Raw genomic sequence first — 16,928 nt, 5'->3', positions numbered from 1 at the left:
ATTGTATCGGTCAGCAGCTGCACCGCACTCAAACTGACAGCTACATTAAACCTTGGAATTCTGTGGCAATAAAAAGTAAATTAACTCTTATTTTTTTCCTTTCCTGGTGGAGTAAGTGAATGCATGTCTGTAGGGAAGTGAGTGAGCCTTGTTCTGAGTGCATATCTCTAACTAGTCACTGATGGTCTGTCCCAAGCTAGAATCTGGTGTTCAGATTCTAGCCAGGGGTCTGCTTTCCTGGTGTGTGGCGTGTTCTGTGGGGTTGGGCCAATGGGTCACACTGCAACTGCTGATCCCTGCTCACTAATCACATCATAGCCGCTAAGAGACTCCTTTGCCTCCATTCTGGGAGCTATAAATGGACTCATTGGACACAGTTTCATATTCTCTGGCTGCTCTGTGTCTGCTTGGTAAAGAGTGTACCCTAACTTTAGTGGGATTTTGTGGGCTCTGGGAGGTTCCCAAAAATATAAGTTGAACCAGAACAAGCCAGAAGGATTTGTCTGAGCCACAGCGCTCTAGAAGGTCCATTTAGAATCTGAGGTGGTTTGAGATTATCTAAAAAACCTTTTGGGAAGTCATTTTCCATGCATTTCCAGAATACTGGGAGCTGTTTAAAGCTTTTTATAGCCTCCCACAATATGACTTTGGGGTCCTCAGCCCAGGCCAACCTTGAATCCTTAGGGTCCAAGGGCTGCTGTGGGGTGAAGGTTAGAAGGTCCTCCTAGTTAGGATAATGAATTAAAGCAGGAAAAAGCTAAGCTTGTCCCCTTCTACTCAGGAAACCCTGTGTTCACCCACGAAACTGACCTCCTAACCCAAAGGCCTGATTGGGGTAAGCTAAGGTGTTGTTGCCCAAGTTCCAGGAATTACCTCAGCCTCTCGCAAACATCTTAACTTTTCTGTTCAGGCATCTCACCTAGTTTTTCAAAGCTCCTCTTCCTCTTAGTATTAGTTTTCTGGCACTCCCCACTACCCCACCCCTGTAGAGAGTCACTGTATGGCCCATGGGTGCCTAGGTAGTTGTGTTTGTGTCTGTGGTGTTCAGTGAGAGGAGATGACTGATGATCTGGAATGTGAACTGAGCTTGGGCAATTCCATCCAGATACCAGAAGAAAGCAGCTACTCAGAATCAGTTCAAATACAAGACCGGTCTGAATTGACCAGGGCAGAAATGACCTTTCATTAAAGCATTTTGTGTATTCTCTTGGTTCTGCTTAGTCTAGCTTGGCCCTTGGACCACGTTTATTTATATTTCTGAGTTGGGAACTTAGGGTACTTTCTATGCCTTTTGGCACTAGCTGCTGTCTTTCAAATCAACATTGGGATAGGAACTCTCGTGCACCTTATTTTTGTAGTGAGTCTTAAGGTTTTGGCACAAGGTGGGTGGTAATAGGCAAAAAGCAGATGTGGGCAGGGGTCCCTAGTGGTGGCCAGCAGTCTCTGGGAGGAGTCCGTTTTGGTTTATCTGAGCCTTTGGGGACAGGAGAGCATGGTAATGAGAACCACATGGTACCACATATTTCTTCGACTTGGATCCAAGATGGTAGGGGTGGGAGGATGAGAGCGGGATATGGGGCCTCCCACTGTGGCAGCCGTCGGTAATTTTCTGCTGCCTTTTTCTGGCTGGGGCCGCTGCTGCCCACACCCTTCCCCCCAACTCCCCAACTATGTCCTACAGCAGCCTTGACCTGCACAGCACCAACCAGGGCCCCCAAGCCAAGAATTCAGCTGGGAGACTTTTCACCTTCTTCCTTCTCACTGTCGTCTTTCCTGTTTATTTTCCAAATTGCTGCTCTGCAGCCGAGCAATGCCTGTTGGCCAAAGCTCACCAGTGCTGTGGGATCAGACTCAGGCAGTGGGCTCAAGTGGCCAGCAGGGCACCGGGGGAGGAAGCAGGGAACTGGAAGAACCTCCCTGTGTGTCTCCCATGGGCAGCGCTAACCTCGGAGGCGGCCCTGAGCAGCCCTATCACATCCGGTGCTTGTCTCTGCAGCCGGGACCGGAGGATAAACTATCAGAGCTGTGGGGCAGTGCATCATTCCTCTTATTATTTTCTTCTCTGCAGATGGGGTCGTGGAAAGTTCAGTTCCTTTTAACCCTCGAAGTTCTGTTTATTCTACAGCTGGTAGCTTGAATGCCGCGTTTCCCATTACATCACAAAGGGGCTCAGGCAGATCTCAGCACAGAAACGTGTTGCAACTGTTTATTTTTTTCCATATTTAAAACATTTCTGACAGCCAAACCCGGCTGAGCCAAAAGATGGAGCTTTGTGAATGAGTCTGGTTGTCAATGTCTGTGCAGAGAGAGGCTTTAGAAAACTCTTGTCCCTCCGGTGATTCTTCCCAAACATGTTCTTTTTCCTGGGCAGAGCCTGTGAAGCGAGTTACTTCTACAGTACACGTGTGTTGATTATGTGCTGTTGGGTGATTAATGGGGCTGTGTTCTGCCTGGTTCCCAGGACACTCTTGAAAATAAGATGTTTCATTTCATTGCCTTTTCCTAGTGCAGTGATTACAGTAAATAAACCAGTGCAGCCTCCTTCCACCTGGAGCCAGTCAGGGAGTTCACATACCTCTTCTCCACTTTCTCCTCCAGCATCACTTTCAGTGGCATGTCCCTTGAATGCCCTCTTTTCTGCCATCTTCCAAAGGTTCCTAGTCTCCAGGATAAACAAATTGCTTTAGTCTGAGGCTCCTCCCTAGCAGGTAGGGCTCATGCACAATAACTCGCCTGGGGGGATTCCAGGATGATTCTTGTAGCTCTCTTTGCTTATTGCCTCTTACCACTCCACCTCTTTAACCTAATTGGGAAGCTTTTCTTTGTAATGCTCCTATGCATCTCACTCCTTTTGGAGTAAAACTTAGCATCCATGGGGTACTGCCTGTTGCAGACTTCCTGGTTAGGTGCTCCGCTGAAAAGAAAGCCAGGTTTCTAGACTTGGCAGACCCTGTATCTGACTATAATTTGAGGTATTTCTGAGCAGGCAAAAAGAAAACAAAAATTTTTTTTTGGATTCTTAGCACCCACCAAAGCAGGAATCTGAACCATAGTAGGCTTTAGACAAGTGAGAGTGACAAAGAAATGAACCTTCTTTTTATAATTTTACTCTGGAATTTCAAGTAGGGAGAGCCAGACTTTACAGTTTCAGGGTTTCTTCTCAGGTTCAACCAGGACCTGGTGATATGCAGTTAGGATGACCAACCATCATGGTTTGCCCAGGACTTGGGGGTTTCTGGGGATGTGAGACTTTCAGTGTTAAAACTGGGACAGTCCCAGGCAAACCACAGTGATTGGTCACCCTGTATCTAACCTGCAAGTAAGAGAAAGGAGAGGGTATGGGATGGCCGAGACACTTATACTGGTTCATCTGCTGAAACGCATGAGAAGCTTTACCTTCCTGGAGGGATCTTGGCAGGCCAGGAATGAGGGTTTTTTTAGGTCTGTGTTTGGTTATTTGTTTGTTTTCCTACTTGTACACAGAGAAGAGATTTCTAGAACATTGTAGGGATTAAAAACATGACTCTTTCTGCAGTGTGACTAGATCCTTCACGGCTATGGCTGGAGGAGGGGAAGCTGGTGTTCAGGGGCTGTCTGTGTGGCACATACTTGATTGGACAGGAGTGGGGGAATTCTGGGAGCTGCCTCAGGCACTGGATGTCTAGAGTGTTTGAGTAAGTGTCTCAGGCACACTGTCTGGAAAGGTGACAGGATCTGCATTAAGCAGCAGATTCTCTAAATTCTTTTTCCTGTCTGGTTAAGATTAAAAATTCTCCTTGATCAATTTCCACTTTGCATAGATGGACACACATACACCAGATTGCTGCCATGAGCACAGTTTTGTATCCTAGCATTTTTGGTATAATTTCCGGGCAGATGCCAACCTAGATAGCATTTGATGCAAGCACCTCCCTGCTCACAAGTGCTAAGAATACTTTTACTGGTCCCTCTTTAGAGCTGTTCTTCTTTTCTTACCTATTTCTCACAGGGTTGCTGTGGATGTGTGGTCGACGCTAGCTGATTTCTGTAACATACTAACTGCGGTGAATCAGTCTGAGGTGCCACTGTACAAGGACCCGGATGATGACCTCACCCTTCTTACCCTGGAAGAGGATCGGCTTCTCTCGGGCTTTGTCCCCTTGCTGGCTGCTCCACAGGACCCCTGCTACGTGGAGAAAACCTCGGATAAGGTCAGCCCCAGGCCAAACATCCCTCACCATTCACCCCTCCTCTTAATTCTCCAGACTTTTTTATTCTTGGGAAGTTTTCTGTGCAAACGGAACATGATTAAGTCATTGAGAAGGGTGTTAAGGGAAAATATCGACCTTTTAGCTGCTGACATCCAGCTCTGTGTCCTGAAAAAAAAAGCCCTCTCAACTTCCTTTGGTGTGTGTGTGTGTGCTCGCTGGCATGTTGTATATACGATCATTTCCTCACTTGTTTAAATAGTGCAGCTTGTGTTGGCAGTGCTCTCACTCAGCTCCAAATGGTTTGCATCATGCTTAAAGCACCCTCCTTCCTCCCCCCCTTCCTTCTTCCCCCCAGCCACAAAACTCTGCACTAGGAAAACAGCCAGGGCTTTTTCCCTTCTCTAAGGAGGAGAGTGATAAATAGGTGACGAGAGAGAAGCAGACACCATGTGTTAACTTACAAAAAAAGCTTTTAGGAATATGAAGCATTCCCCGCTGCCTGGTTCCTATTTTCCTTCCTCTAAGGACTGTGTTTTAACGTGAGCTTTTTTCTTGTCTGTCTGTTTATAGAAAACAAAGCCCATTCCCTGTTATGCCGGTGGGGACTGTGGAGCTCCTAGTCTCTGCTCAGCAGTTGGGTCTTCAGCCAGGTGGAGAGTAGGGCAATCTGGTCTGCTTCACGTTTCCCACATAGCCGTTACTAGGCTGGAGAAGTAGCAACCACAGACCTTGGGAGTAGAGTTTCCTGTGCTGGGGCAGAGGTACCCGGTGACTGACTTCTCTGTAGAATCACTAGTATCATATCCCTTGGGGGAGAGGTCTTTGGAGAGGAGTCCACAAATGGCTTCTCAGGAGGAAATCTTTCAACCTAGATGAAATATATACTATGGACATAGGTAGATGTTTTTTAAAAAGTCAGTAAAAACTAAATTCTAAATATGAATTGCAAATATGAGAGATTTTTATATCAAAGATAAAATTTTTAAAACTTATTCTCAGTATGAAAGAGTATTTGTTCATTGTAGAAAATTTGGAAAACACAGACAAATAGAAAGAAGAAAAATATGTCCCTCAGAGATAACATCACTGTTATTTTGCTAATCATATATTAGTATAATTTTTAACTTCTATTATGCACACATACTTTTTAAAAAACAAAAGTGTGGGTCTTATTATACATACTATTTCTAATCTTTTTTAGCTTAATATTTTTAATGTATTCTAATATGGAATCATTTTTTTTTTGACCGGTAAGGGTATCGCAACCCTCAGCACAGTGTCATCTACACCACACTCAGCCAGTGAGCGCACCGGCCATCCCTACATAGGATCCGAACCCGCGGCCTCGTCGCTACCAGCGCCGCACTCTCCTGAGTGAGCCACTGGGCCGGCCCATATGGAATCATTTTTGATGATGTATTGATATTCTTTTATATGCCAAGATTTCTTTAACCAATCTTTGCTTTATCGAACCAAAGGAATGTTCTCAATTTTTTTCTCTGTTATAAAGTATATACTGTTTGGGATAGAGTGAGGCCTACTTCTCTTGTATATGCCCCCTCCCCCATCAACTCCCTCCCTGAGCTGGGCAGCTGAAGGGAAGCAGGGTACAGTCTCCCTCTACTGAGCCCCTGTATATAGCCTGGAGTGTGTGACCTTCAGTTTTTCACTTGTACTTTATGCAAAATGGCTCTTGTGAGGGCTGCAAGCTGGAGGGTAGTGTGGAGGCACCTGTGTAGTAGGGGGAGTTCATGTACCCCTTTTTCCCCCAGAGGGGCTGGACTCAGGTTAGTTTGGGGGTGGGAACTCCTGTACTTTGTCACAGGCATGGGGGAGGGGTCCTCTCCCATCCCCCTCTGCCCTCCTAACTTGGGTTGTACTACTTTCTAAGATGATGATTCCCCCTACCCTTGCCTCCATGCCGAGAACAAAACATGTTGATCATGTACAATATTTCTTACTGTACTGAGAAGCCTCAATGATCAAGATTAAAGCTGTTTAATATACACACACATACACAGACAGACAAACTATAAACTGTGAACCAATGCCTTATAGCAAGATTCGAATACATAGTCCCACTGTTTAAATTTCTGTAAGTAAAGGTTCTAGACATTGGCATATCAAAAACCCATACTTTTTGGATGCATTTAATGGCTACTGGACCTTGGGAATGAGAGAACCTCTCTTTCCCAAGAAGAATACTCATTTTATGCCTTTCCAACAAAAACTTGGAGTAAAATTCTGCTTTTCTAGTCTCAGAAAGGGATAATAATGGGGGTTTGTATAATGTGAGCCTGAAGACAACTAACAAGTTGTTTATACTTTGTGAAAGATGTTGAGTTAGAAAGAAATTGGACAACTGTGTTAGTCCATCTCTGTTGCTTATAACAAAATACTTGAAACTGGGTAATTTGTAAAGAAACAATATTTATTGCTTACATTTCAGAGGCTGGTAAGTCCAAAGTCCAAGGAACACATCTGGTGAGGGCCTCTTCCTGGTGGTGACTCTGTAGCGATGCTGAGTATCACATGGTGAAATGGCTGAGGAAGAGAGAGAGCTAAGCTTCTCACTCCTTCTGCTTATAAAGCCATCATAACCATACCCATGACCACCATTAAACCATCAATGGATTAATCCATTCACTAGGGCATGGTCCTCACAATCTAATCATCTCTTAAAGGTCCCACGTTTCAATTACCATAACAGGATTTCCCATCCTCTTAACACTGTCTCAGTGGGGATTAAGTTTCAGTGAGTTTTGGGGGGACATTCAATCCACAGCGATAAGCATGGCTTGGTCCAAAGGATCTTACTATTCTTCTTTTGTGATCCCAAGGTGGTCTTGTTTCGAGAGGGTGCGTTTGGGAGGTGTCTGTTGATTTAGCCGTGTTTTAGTACAGGACAAGGGAGGAGTCCTAACCAGCCTCAGACTTGCCAAACCCCATCTTCATTAATGTCAGATACCAAGTATGTGAATGTGATCTGGATAGAGAGAAACACAGAGCCACCAACTCAACCCTAAGCCTGTGGTAGTGATTTACAGGCTACCTAGGAGACAGTGGAAGTTCACGGAGACTAAGATAGGCCTCCACTTCAAGGACTGTAAAATAGGTATGTTGAACATAACATCTCCAAATCTAAACTGCTAAATCCTGCCCCCGCCTCCCCAAACCTGGTCTTCCTTCATTCTTTCCCATCTGAGTAAATGGCAGCTTTGATTTTTAGGTTGCTCATGTCAAAGTTCTTGGGGCTATTCTTGGTCTTCTTTTTTTCTCACACCTCCATATCTAATCCATTAGCAACTCATATCCTCATATTCAGAATACATGCAGATACAACTCTTTCTTACCACTGCACCCTAGTTCCATTTATTAACTGGTTTCTCTGGTTCCTCCCTCATCCTACTCTCCAGTCTGTTTTTTAGCACAGCAGCTAGAATGATCTTCCTTAAAACCTCAGTACATGTTGGTTCTCTTCAAAATCTTTGATGGCTACTGCTGTCACTTAGAGTAAAACCCAAAGTTTTAACAGTGGCCCATAATGCCCTACGTGATCTGACTCCACCGTCACCACCCTAACTCTCTGACTCAGCTCCTACTGCTCTCCTCATACCCAATATGAGGGGTCTTCAAAAAGTTCATGGAAAGGGCCGGCCCGTGGCTCACTCAGGACAGTGCGGTGCTGATAACACTAAGGCCATGGGTTCAGATCCTATATAGGGATGGCCAGTTGGCTCACTGGCTGAGTGTGGTGCTGACCACACCAAGTCAAGGGTTAAGATCCCTTTACCGGTCATCTTTAAAAAAAAAAAAAAAAAAAAAGTTCATGGAAAGATTCATATTATCTTTTAATTCCATTTTTCCGCAAACTTTTTGAAGTTCGTGCTCTAATCACATTGACATACTTGCTGTTCCTCAAGCAGACCAAACACTCATGCCTAAGATCTCTCCAGTTGCTCTTCTCTTAACCTGGAATGCTCTGTCCCCAGAAAGCTGTGTGGCTCTTTCAATCCCTTCTAAATGTCACCTTGTTAGAGAGGTCTTCCCTGGCTACCCCATATTAAGTGTTACCCACCTTCCTTTTCCTTTTACTCTGCTTTATTGTTCTCATTGGCAGGGAAAAATAATTTCTATTGAGTACCTGTCATGTATCAGTTCTTCTATACAGTAATTCATTAAGCCCTCCCAGTAAGCCTGCCATATACTTATTAGTACCTTCATTTTATAAAAGAGGAGAGTGAAGCTCAAAATGATAAACTCATATGGGTCATCTCCGTGGCTGACATAGAATATTAGTATGGATGTGTCAGAGAGAATTTTTAGGATCACTTGACCTTTTAGAAATACGAAAAAGGGGGCCAGCCCATGGCTCACTTGGGAGAGAGTGGTGCTGATAACACCAAGGCCACAGGCTTGGATCCCTATATAGGGATGGCTGGTTAGCTCACTTGGGAGAGTGTGGTTCTGACAACACCAAGTCAAAGGTTAAGATCCCCTTACTGGTCATCTTTTTTTTAAAAAAAAAAAAAAGAAAGAAAGAAATATGAAAAAGGTAGACATTTCCTTCAGCTTCTAGTGTTCATTACTAAGAAATGTAAAATATCTCAGGGACTGGTCAGTAGCAGCCTGATGAGCAGTTTCATTACTGGTCAAGATTAGTCACATATTTAGTTCAATCTTGATTTACTGAACATGTATTGCCCACACAACATGAGAGATCCAGATGTATAAAGCAAATATTGTCCTAGTTTGGGAGATTGTGGCATATATAAAGTTGTGAGTTGCAACATAAGTTGATTTGAGCCTATAAGCAGTGAGGTGCTTTTGCAGTTTTGTTGAGCTCTTAATATACCAATGAAGGCATTGATTTAAGAGCACTGATTTGGCATGAATATAATCATTGTATTTCCAAAGCACATTCTACGGAACTCTAGTTTTGTAGGTTCTTAATTTTTTTTTTTTTTTTTTTAAAGAGTTTAGTGATCATATAAGTAAGGGTAAAGTAGTGTTAAACAGAGCCCATTACTGCAAGACTTCTTGGAGCTTTTAATCTTATAGTGTACATTGCAAGGATAGCCTTTGTAATCTTTCCCAGACTTGCTTCATTCTTCATCTTCTTGATTTACTGAACATCTTACAGTATTAGTATTCTGCCTAAAATCAACAAACCCCAGTAGAAAACCAGGCATAGAATGAGCAATAGGTGAGAAAACAGGTTGGTATTAGAATTATTCAGAAGATAAAAAAAGTACAGATTAGGCTAAAAGCAGTAGGGTGGAGCTGTTTACATTTTGAGAGAAACATCACAGGTATTGAAAACAATTGGAACTTGTAGTGAATTGAATTATGTCCCCCCAAAACTCCCTGAAACTTAAATTGTGTCCCCCGAGTTTTATGTATTAGAAATTTGGCCCGCACTGTGACTGTTAAGAGGATGGGAAATCTATTATGGTAATCAAAAGGTGGACCCTTGAAGAGGTGATTAGATTGTAGGACCATGCCATAGTGAATGGGTTAAAAATGGTGGTCAGGGGTATGGTTCTGAGAACTTAAAAAGGAAAGAAACGACAGTCCCTTTCTCTTACTCTCTTGCTCTATCTGCTCCACCATTTTTACAATGTGACACTCAGCCATCACTGAAGTTACCACCAAAGAAAGCCTTCACCAGGTGTATTTCCTGGACTTTAGATTTCCTAGCCTCAATAAACTAAGCAATAAATTTCATTTTCTTTATAAAATACCCAGTTCTGTGAATTTTGTTATGAGCAACAGGAATGGACTAATACAGAGTCAACCAGGAGAAATAAAGTGATCTTACATTTATTGAGTAGCTGGTAGGCACCTAAATTCAGAGGTTAAGTAGTTCACCCAAGGTAATGTAGCTAATAAGGTAGTATAGGATTAGAAACTTTATTTGTATGACTTCAAAACCTATTTTCTAATGAATGATTTGATGTGTAGGATTTACTTCAGAATAATTTGGGGGCAGGAGGTGGATAGGACTATAAATTTTAAAAGGGCCAAATATTGATCATCGTCGAATATAAATGATAGGTATATTATTGAGTTTTTTATAATATTCTACTTTTGTATGTGTATGAAATTTTCCATTACAAGTTGTTGTTTTGTGGCTGGCCCCATGACCTTGAAGTTTATAATGCTGCACTCTAACCAACTGAGCTATAAGTTTTAAAAAAAGGAATAGCCATTTTGAAAGCAAAGCAAATAAAAGTGTGTCTTTTCTGCCACATTATGCTTCTTAAGTGATGGAGAAAATAATGAAATCATAATAATAGTAAATTTAAACTTTTTCAGTCACTGATTATGTTCCAGGCACTGAGCTAAGCTCCTTATGTGCATTTTCTCATTGAAACTCCAACAATCTTATAGGCAGTTGTGGGGAAGTGATGAGGATGAAGCTGTTTTAGGAGAAAGATGTTGAGTTGAATTCATTTCTGCTTTAATCGATATCCAAAAAGCTTTATTATCATCTTCAGAATATATGCATATGACTGATAGCTATAGATAGTACTATGTAAGGATCTATTTAGTGACAGGCCCTGTCTTTATTTGGGCTCTATTTATTCAGTGGACAGATACCAAAGAATTTATGTTATAAATAGAAGTAAGTGATCCTCATTCTAGCATCCCATGTAGATTATTCTGTGATCTTTGTTTTCTTCCCCATGTTGTCTGACCAAGAATTTCCCAACAAGCTATTCCAGGACCCCTCTTTGGCTTGATTAGGGAATAAGTTGTAAAAGTCACATTATATGGTTATAAGTCTCATATCACATCCCATTTATTTTTATAGTCATCTTTGCTTCATGTCTGAATGTAGGGTCCTGGGACACTTTGTCGTTAATAATCTATGTAGTTGAGGTTTAAATTGTCCAACTTTTGGAACTGCTGGTTTGTTTGTTTAGTTGTTAAATGACATTTTTTGGCCTGTTTGCTACACATATAATTACAAAAAAAGTTTTTATAGAAAATACAAGAAAGCAGACAGCAGAAAATAAAAATGACCTACAAACTTATCACCTAAAGTTAACCAGTGCTACGAGTCTAGTATATGTCTTTCTAGTCTTTTTCCCCCTGTACTTATATGGGTATACTTTTCCTTTCATGAAATTGGGATCATGCAGTATATGCTTTTTTCTTGTTTTATATTTTTATATAGTCTTGTTGAGATTGAGACACACACACACACACACACACACACACACACACACACACACACACACACACACACACACACACACACACACACACACACATATACATATCTTTAGTTTGAGGGGAAGTGTCTATGTTGTTTGGTGATTTGGAAAATATTTATTTTAAGTGCTACCAGGGACTAAGTTTTTGAAAAACATACTTAGTCCTCTAATCTCAAATTATTAACATGAAGAACGAAAAAAAGCTATTGACTATTCCATATTTAAGATGTGGAAATTAGGACTGCTTACAATATGAGTATGTATTTTCTTTTTCACACAATTGCGTTTTCTTTCTAAATTTATAATAATTATTTAGAATTAATTTTATATTAAGTATTTTCAGTGCTCACCATCAGTCTTTTTATTCTATGGCTTTCCCACTCTTAAAACATTGTGTACTTTGATTCATCCCCGTTTTTCATATGCAACAAAGGAATTTTTCTTTCAGTAAAGATGACGTGAATACTTTTTAAAAATTAAGATGACTTTTGTAAAATACATACTCATGCAAAAGAATAAAACAATTAACAGAAAACATAAAGTTAAAAGTCACGCTTCACTCTTTTCTCCAGAGATAACCACTGTTAACAATTTGGTATTTATCTTTTTAGACCACTTGTATGTCCATTGAAATATATTTATACACATATATACATATATGATTGAAGTAGTAGTGAGGGGGCTGGCCAGTTAGCTCAGTTGGTTAGAGCATGGTGCTGATTAACACCAGGGTCCAGGGTTTGATCCCTGTACCAGCCAGCCACCAAAAAAAAAAAAAAAAAAAAGGTAATGTATACATTCTCTTCCTCACTTTGCTCTTTTCATTAAACAGTGTATAGCAAGGACATTCTTTATGTCTACTCTTGGAACACTTATATTTTGAGATTGTTCTTTGTTTTCCCTTGTACATGAATAGCAACTTAGCTTTGGTCAACCTTCCCCCGCTCTCCTCCTTAAAACTAAAGATATTATCTCATTGCATTAATGGTTAGGAAAAATTGGAGAAAAGCCTGAGTTTTCTTATTTTGTAGATAGACGTTTTTGGGGGTTTTTTTGGTCCAGCATGGGTAACTTAAAACTTTTTTTAACTTTGAATTTCAAATCGTATCAGAATTTGTTTAGATGTTGGTTTTGTACTTTAATTTTTCATAGTTCTTATTGAGATTTTTAAATATGTAGATCCAGTTCTATCTTGGGGAGGTGGGGGGCAGCTGCCTTGTATGGGAATCCAAACCCTTGACCTTGGTGTTCTAACACATGCTCTAACCAACTGAGCTAACTGGCCAGCCCTCATCTGATATGTCTTCGATTGCTAATATTCTGTTTGTTCTATTCCTTTTTTCAGTAATTTTTGTTCTCGCAGTAGATTAGATCTCCATTCTCTGTCTTCCACATCTCCTTTTCTGTCACTGTATTTAGTCCGTTTTTGCTTTGTTTCTTCATTCTGGGGGAGCTTTTCAAGTTTGTCTTCTGTGTAATTGATTCAAATTTTTATAGTGTTGATACCACTTTTTATCAAACTTCTAATTCAGTTTTTAAGTCTGCTGTTGTGTTATTTTTTCCCTTACATTATATCCTGTAACGTTTATGTTTTTGCCTGCCTTTTAGCCAGATCGATTTTCATTGTCTTTATTTTATCATAAATTCATCTTTAGCGTACTTCACAGTGTCCATGATTTTTAAAATTTAGTTGAAAGAATATAGCAGATACTACTTTCTTTTTAATTTGGCATTTTCTTCTCCAAAATATGATTTCTTCCTCTGTCTCTTTGTGTGCTATGTTTTCCTTTTTATGTTGCAGATACTTTTCTTAGGTCCCAACTTTGGTTTCTACAATCTGATTCTGGCTATTTACATTTATTTGAAGGCAGAAAGATATTTGTTTCAAACAGATTAGGTAGATTCTCACTGGATACCTTCTTTGTCTATGAATATCAGGGATTTTTTTTTTTTTTTTTTTTTTGGCAGCTGTCTGGTACAGGGATCCAAACACTTGACCTTGGTGTTACAATGCTGTGCTCTAAGCAACTGAGCTAACCTGCCAGCCCTGTCTATAAATATTGGTTAGAATCTTCTTCTCAAGTCTAAAGCCAGGCTTATATTGCCTAGTAATGCAAATATCATTTGTATTACAAAGTCACTACCCTGAAGGGAGTGCACCAGGTAGTTTGCAGTGTCAGTAAATGAATTTATTTTCTGTGTTTTCTGTTCTGTATATGGTGGAACTACTATACCAGAACTAGGTTCCCGTGTCCAGTTTTCTATTTTGTTCAGTCTCTGTTTCACATAAATTATATGGCAATGTCTGACCTTCTTCTTGGAGCTGTGTCCTAATATGTGAAGAAGAAATTCTGCCCTCTGGCTACTTTCTATTTAGTATGGCAGCTTACTTTAAACCTCTCTGAACTGCTGAACCATTGTGAGTAGTACTGATTTGGACCAGTGAAAAAGCTTCCAGATGTTGGTCTACATTTGCCCCATGATCTGTTCTTGACCTTTGTGGTAGGTAGAATAATGTCTCCCCAAAGATGTCCATGTCTTAATTCCCAAAACCTGTTAAGTATATTACGTTACGTGGCAAAAGGACCTTTGCAGATGTCATTACATTAAGGATCTTGAGATGAGGAGATTATCCTGTATTATCTGTTGGGCTCAGTTTAATCACAAGGGTCCTTATAAGGGGCAGGAGTGCCAGTCGTTAAAAGGAAACGTGATGATAGAACCAGAGGTCATGGTTGAGGTGGGGAGGTGGGTGGAATTTGAAGATACTACACTGTCAGCCTTCATGGTGCAGTAAGGGGCCATGAGTCAAGGAATTCAGGTGACCTTTAGATGCTGGAAAAGGCAAGGAAACGTATTCTCCCATATGGCCTCCACGAAGAACACAGCCCTACTGACACCTTTATTTTAGGATTTGTGATCTCCAGAATTTTAAGATAATAAATTGTATTGTTTTAAGCCATTAAATTTGTGGTAACTTGTTACAGCAGCAATAGGAAACTAATACACCTTCCAAATTAGAGAATTTTGCTAGGCTCTTTAATGTTTACTTTTCCTGCTGCTTTATCTTTCTTTTCTTAAAAACCTTTTTTATTATGAGACATACATATGGAAGCACACAAAACAAAAAGACTCATTGCAAAGTAAGCAACCATATAATGACCAAGCAGGTCAAGAATTAGAACAAAACAAGGATAATCAATTACCAGTTCCATTCAGCTTGTGTTGAAGGTCCTAGCCAGTGCAGTAAGACAAGAAAAATAAATAAAAAGTGAAATAAAAAAAAATTTTTTTTAAAAAGACGATTGGAAAGGAAAAGATAAAACTGTCTCTTTTTGCAAATAACAATACATACTTAGAAAATCCAAAAGAAAATAAGGATAAATTATTAAATTAACACGTGAATTTAGCAAAGTTGCAGGATAAACAGTCAATATACAAAAATCAATTCCATATCCACATACTAGCATCAAACAAAGTTTTTTGCTTTTTGGTTTCTTTTTAATTTAGTTTTTTAGTTTTTAAGTTTTAACATTTATTTGTACATATTTTTTGGGTACAGTGTGCATATACTGCACAATGATTCACTTAGGGTAGATAGCATGGTTTTGTACCCTTTAATCCACCACTTCTCCTCCTGGCCTCTGGTAACCATTGTTCTACTTTTATGCTTCTATGAGAATCACTTTTTTTTTTTTTTTTTTTAAGATTTCACATATGAGCGAGATCGTGCAGTATTTGTCTTTCTGTGCTTGACTTACTTTCACTTTAACATGATGGATTCCAGTTCCAGTTCCATCCATATTGCTGCAAATGATAGGGTTTCATTTTTTTTATGTAGGTGAATAGTATTCCATCGTGTATATATACCACAGTTTTTTATCCATTCATCCATTGATGGGCATTTATGTTGATTCCATCTGTTGGCTATTGTTAATAGTGCTGCAGTGAACATGGAAGTGCTGGTGTCTTTTTGATGTATTGATTTCATTTCCTTTGGGTATATACCCAGTAGTGGTATAGCTGAATCATAAGGTAGATCTGTTTAGTTCTCTGAGGAACCTCCATACTGTTTTCCACAGTGGCTGTGCCAATTTACATTCCTACCAGCAACGTGGGAGAGTTCCATTTTCTCCATATCCTGCCCAGCTTTTGCTGTTTTCTGACTTGTTCATAGTAGCCATTCTAGCTGGAATGAGATGATATCTCACTGTGGTTTTAATTTGCATTTCCCTGACGATTAGTGATGTTGAGCTTTTTTTCATATGCCTGTTGTCCATTTGTATGTCTTCTTTTGAGAAATGTGTGTTCAGGTCCTTTGCCCATTTTTTAATTGGGTTATTTGTTTTGTTTTGGGTTTTTTGCTGTTGAATTGTTTCAGTTTCTTATATATTCTGGATATCAGCCTCTTGTCTGATGTGTAGTTTGGACTCTGTCCCATTCTGTAAGTTGTCTCTTCACTTTGTTGATGGTTTCCCTTCCTGTGCAGAAGCTTTTTAGTTTGATGTAGTCCCATTGTGTATTTTTGCTTCAGTTGCCTGTGCCTTTGAGATCTTGTCCAAAAAAGTGCTGCCCACTCCCGTTTCTTGTAGCATTTCCCCTATGTTTTCTTCTAGTAGTTTCATAGTTTTGGGTCTTAAATTTAGGTCTTTAATTCATTTTGAGGTTTTGTTTGTTTGCTTGTTTGTTTGTTTTATGGCAGCAGGCCAATATGGGGATCTGAGCTATTGAGTTGATTTTTGTATATGGTGGGAGATAGGGGTCTAGTTTCAGTCCTCTGCACATGGATATCCACTTTTCCCAGCACCATTTATTGAAGAGGCTATTCTTTTCCCAGCATATGTTTTTGGTAGCTTTGTCAAAAATCAGTTGACCGTAAAAGTGTGTGGGTTTATTTCTGGGCTCTCTATTCTGTTCCATTGTCTGTTTTGGTTGCTAAAATTAATAAGTGAATTTAGCAAAGTTGAATAAAAGGTTGGTATACAAAAATCAATTTCATGTCTATGTACTAGCATCAAACAAAATGAAGTTTTTTAAAAAGTTGCTTTCTTAGGAAGGGAAGCTGTGAATCAGGTCTTAATGACCTGCTTCCAGCTATACTCTGTCTATCTGGCAGGAATTCTTTATGATTTATGGTGTATGGATGGCACTTTCCCATTTAACAGCTACTGAGTGTCTGCTATGTGCCAGGCACTATTCTAGGTACTGCAACTATAGACATAGTAGACAAAGGATGCTTCATGGGGTGTGGAGGATATATTACATACATTTTATGTATTCAGTTTGGTCACTTCAGTTGGGATATTGGGATGTAGGGTTATTTAATTCAGAAGTCTATGCTTTTTAAGTTTTTGTTTTTGTTTTTGTTTTTGTTTTGGCAGCTAGCTGGTACAGGGATTGAATCCTCCACCACGTTCTAAACAATAAGTTTTTTAAATTATAAAAATAATCTTTAGCCTGGTTAGCTCAGTTGGTTAGATTATGGTGTTATAACACCAGGGTCAAGGGTTCAGAT

At 40.0% G+C, this 16,928-nt stretch overlaps 1 protein-coding gene across 2 annotated transcripts in view; it reads left to right on the top strand.

The window, feature by feature from the left end:
- The window catches only part of SMG6 (SMG6 nonsense mediated mRNA decay factor), a 217,320-nt gene that overhangs the window by 105,830 nt on the left and 94,562 nt on the right, over window positions 1-16,928 (top strand). For both annotated transcript variants that reach the window (XM_063111281.1, XM_063111282.1), the window contains exon 13: window positions 3,989-4,190. In XM_063111281.1, coding sequence (XP_062967351.1) covers window positions 3,989-4,190 — 202 coding nt within the window. The remainder of the gene's footprint in view (window positions 1-3,988; window positions 4,191-16,928) is intronic.

The sequence above is a fragment of the Cynocephalus volans genome, chromosome 10 (genome assembly GCF_027409185.1).
Source record: "Cynocephalus volans isolate mCynVol1 chromosome 10, mCynVol1.pri, whole genome shotgun sequence".
Classification (NCBI taxonomy): Eukaryota; Metazoa; Chordata; class Mammalia; order Dermoptera; family Cynocephalidae; genus Cynocephalus; species Cynocephalus volans.
This window is presented reverse-complemented; position numbering and strand designations above follow the sequence as displayed.